Source organism: Mandrillus leucophaeus, unplaced genomic scaffold, assembly GCF_000951045.1.
Source record: "Mandrillus leucophaeus isolate KB7577 unplaced genomic scaffold, Mleu.le_1.0 Scaffold911, whole genome shotgun sequence".
NCBI lineage: Eukaryota > Metazoa > Chordata > Mammalia > Primates > Cercopithecidae > Mandrillus > Mandrillus leucophaeus.
The window spans coordinates 489016-492805 of NW_012109931.1; the positions used below are offsets into that span (position 1 = coordinate 489016).

General features: G+C 28.7%; 1 protein-coding gene across 1 annotated transcript in view; it reads left to right on the forward strand.

Annotated features, from left to right (window-relative positions):
• The window catches only part of TECRL (trans-2,3-enoyl-CoA reductase-like), a 163919-nt gene that overhangs the window by 135894 nt on the left and 24235 nt on the right, over positions 1-3790 (forward strand). Inside the window, exon 8 of the mRNA XM_011969831.1 lies at positions 505-548. Coding sequence (XP_011825221.1) covers positions 505-548 — 44 coding nt within the window. The remainder of the gene's footprint in view (positions 1-504; positions 549-3790) is intronic.

The window sequence follows — 3790 nt, forward strand, 5'->3', positions numbered from 1 at the left end:
ACCTATATTTTTCTTTATTTTAAGGTAAGACAAGTAATACATCATGTATTTTGTATAATAAAAATATAAAATACTTATAATTCTACCTGTTACAAAACATCAATATATAAAACAAATGACTGTAATCAGCATTTTTCTTTTTATTGTTAAACATGAAAAATGAGAGTTATTTTGTGTGCCATTATATGCTTAGCCATACTTAAGTGTGCTTTTTAAATGGGACAAATACTAAATCTGCCTTCAAGGTGTTTAATAATACAAATTAGTAATATATTCCATTTGTAATTTAAATATCATTATGATACTAAAAAAAAAAAGTACATGTGGAAAAAAAGTCAACGCTTTAGATTGCAAAAGTATCATCCCAAAAGGTGAATTACATACTAGACAGTTCTACTGATTATAGAATAATTATACGCAATAAATACTGACTGAATTATGTCTATATGTTTGACAATCCAAACTATGAGTATCTGCATGACATATTCTTTTTCTATTCTCCAGCATTTGGAAACAGGCAAATCACAGTATCTGCTATCAATTTTCTGGTATGTATCACATATATATTTTGCTATTCATGCTCTAATTTTGTTATTATTAAGAAGAAAAACAGACTGTATCTGAGGATTTGCCATGTAGAAAATACGATATATATTTATATAATATACGTAATGATATAAAATGAAGTAGATAAAATGACTTTCTATAATCAAGTATTTAGCTCTCCAAATTTTATAATCAAAATGTTGTAGTCATCTGTAATGTTTGATTAGTATTATTTGAAATATAATAAATATTTGAAAAATATATATTCAGTGATCCTACTGTATGCACATTTACCAACCTATAAAGAGCAAAAATTGTTTGCAAATCTTACAGATAAACACCTCAAAAACACTTTGGCATAATTGTTAATTTAACTAAATCAAGATGAACACAGAGTTTGCCTTTTTAATAAAACTTGGCCCTTTCTAAACTGTTCTCATTCAATTTCTTTAGATTGTTCTATGTAAATAAACATGTATATAGATAAAATTGTGTGAAAATCAATCTGGATACCCAAGACTCTTGATTATTTCTAAAATGAATTAATTATTTCATCTGACACTTTTTTTTAATGCTTATATGCTCTATAACTCCTTGCTTTCATTCTGTGTTCATGTTCTCCTTTCATCCCTGTCATTGATAAATTAGTGAACTCCTATAATTCATCTCCGAATTCATATTTCTTGCAAAGTTTGTGTTCAACAACTTATTTCTAACCATTTTATACAGGTCATAAATCACCCACCACACTTTGTAAGGAGTTCTCACATGACCCTCTCTTGCTTTCTCTCTCTCTACATATCTTTAGTTAATAGTTTAAGTAAGTATGTACTCCAGTGTGTTGGCTTTGAAAAGGACAGATCTTGTTTTTGTCTTTTCAGCATATAGTTTGGCATAGCAGGAACTCATTATTTGTTTGAATAAATGGCACAGAGTATTTATGTATTTGGAATTTCTTCAACAATATGTTGAAAATATATCACAGCCTTGTAATTTTCCAATAGTGCATACTGTTCAAGGAGAGGAATTCTGTGGTTCATGTGTTGTTACAGCGTTATGCAATGTTGTATACAGTGTACTACAACCCCTCTTGTATTAAGACTAATGTTCTGATATTAACTACTCAGTAAATCTGATGGAAGAGAAGAATAAATTTATGGATAAAAAAATAACTGCCTATTTGTTGGTAATTTTAGTATGTTTTAGATTAATATCTGATTATTCCTCTGCTTTTTATCTTTATGATGTTGTCCACTTTTTCAAAAAAAATGTGGGTTATAATTTTTTCTGTGTAATTAAGACAACTCCCTTTTCATATAATATTATTGATTTCTTCCCTTTTCTCCAATATAATATGGCTATGTATGTATTTATTCCCTCTTCTCAAATGTGAATGGCTATACTATAAAATAAAACTTTTAATGAAAGTCATATCTTTTATTAAAAAGTTATGTTATACACGTTATAATATTTTTCTTAAAATATTGAGACATAATTAGACATAAGCAAAATTCTAATTGCTTGCAATTATACTTTTTTTTCCCCAGAGACTCAAAATTTCTGCCTTCTTATTAAGCTACTGCTTTTTCCTCTTCACATAGCACTTTATTAATCAAGTATATTTCATACAGCCTCAGACAAAAATTAATAAAGCCCAAGATGCTAAATTAAACAAACACTGATAGATGGTGTAATAGACTATGTCCAATAGAGATGAAGTAGGTAAATGTGATACTTTAATTCCACATTTAAGCATGTAACAAGCATTGTCTATTTCAATAACAGATTTAACAATTTGATAAACTTTAAATTTCTATAATCTTTAGATTTAAATATTTTTTTAAATGGAAAGTAATATAATTAAAACCTGTGCTTTAATTATAGATAGTATAATATTAAGTATAGGTGAAAACTTCACTTAAAAATGAAAATATTGAATGTAGTTACATTCCATAGAAAAGCAAAATTTAGAAATAAGATAGAATGGCCACTGTGACTTTTTTACACACATGAGTTGTCATGAGAAATCAAGAAGACTTGTTAGTCCTGAAATTTCTTAGTAGTGTTTACTGTTAAGACATATTTAACTTTCACAAATAATATATGATATTAAGATATTAGAGTTAGGAAACTGAATCTAATATAAGACTTATGAGATTCATATTAAGCAAAATATATTGTAAGGAAAACAAAATAATTCACAATGTGTACATAATATGTTGTAAAATCAGGCTCCTATTTTGTGGAAAATTCTTCGATTTTGGTGAGGTTTTTTTCTCTCTCTATTATATTCAAAGAAATAGTCTATCACTTCTCCCTTGGTTTAAATTATTTCTAACTTTCAACACAAGTTTGATTCCTCAGATACGTCCAGGTATGACAAATCTACAGGAAAAATTAAGGAGAATCAAATACAGGCAAATTTATGAAGGCATCAGAATAACTTTTCACACAAATTTTAGATGCAATCTTGTTTGTCTGATGTAAATATTGTGAATACATTTTATAATTTGATCTCTTTATATTTCCATGACTCTGCCTCATCCTCTGAACCCAATTACACCCAAAAGCCAACAAACAAAAATAACAAAATCACAATTGCAAAACAAAATGTACTTTATAGAAAGAACCTGCCTTTTTTCTTTATCTTCTTGTCCCCTTAACCTTATGTTTACTCTCCAGAAGCTGTTAAAGTTTGTCTATTCTTTGCAGAATGAGGATTTTACCAAAAACGAACTCCTTTTCTTCCCTTTCTTAATGTCTTCAAAATGAAGGAAGTAGGAGGAATTGATAATAAAATATAAGACATGGCTTACAAAGTAATTAAAATAACTCTTTTCCCTGGTTTTGCCTCTGTGTCTTCAGTGTTCTCATTAGTTATTCAGTCACTTACGTGTTTTAAAATTATTCCTAAAATGCAAATAATCTTGGAGAAGAAAAAAATATGCTTTTATCAAGTAGGTACACCTCTTTTTGTAATATTTAGCTGAAAAGAACCTCGGGTACAAAACTGGTCATTGATTAGTGGAGAGGATGCTGGGAACAACTTATCATAGCTTTTAAAACAGGAGAGCAAGCCTTTACTATATAAACCACACAAAGGCCAAGAAACTGCTCATGAAGTTTGGCGTTTATGGATAAGATACATGAAAAAAAAAGGGTGCCAAAGTTCAGTGCTTTCATTCTCAGCAGTCTACTGAGATTTGGTTGTGATACATTTTCTGATCACTTACCTACCATTGAT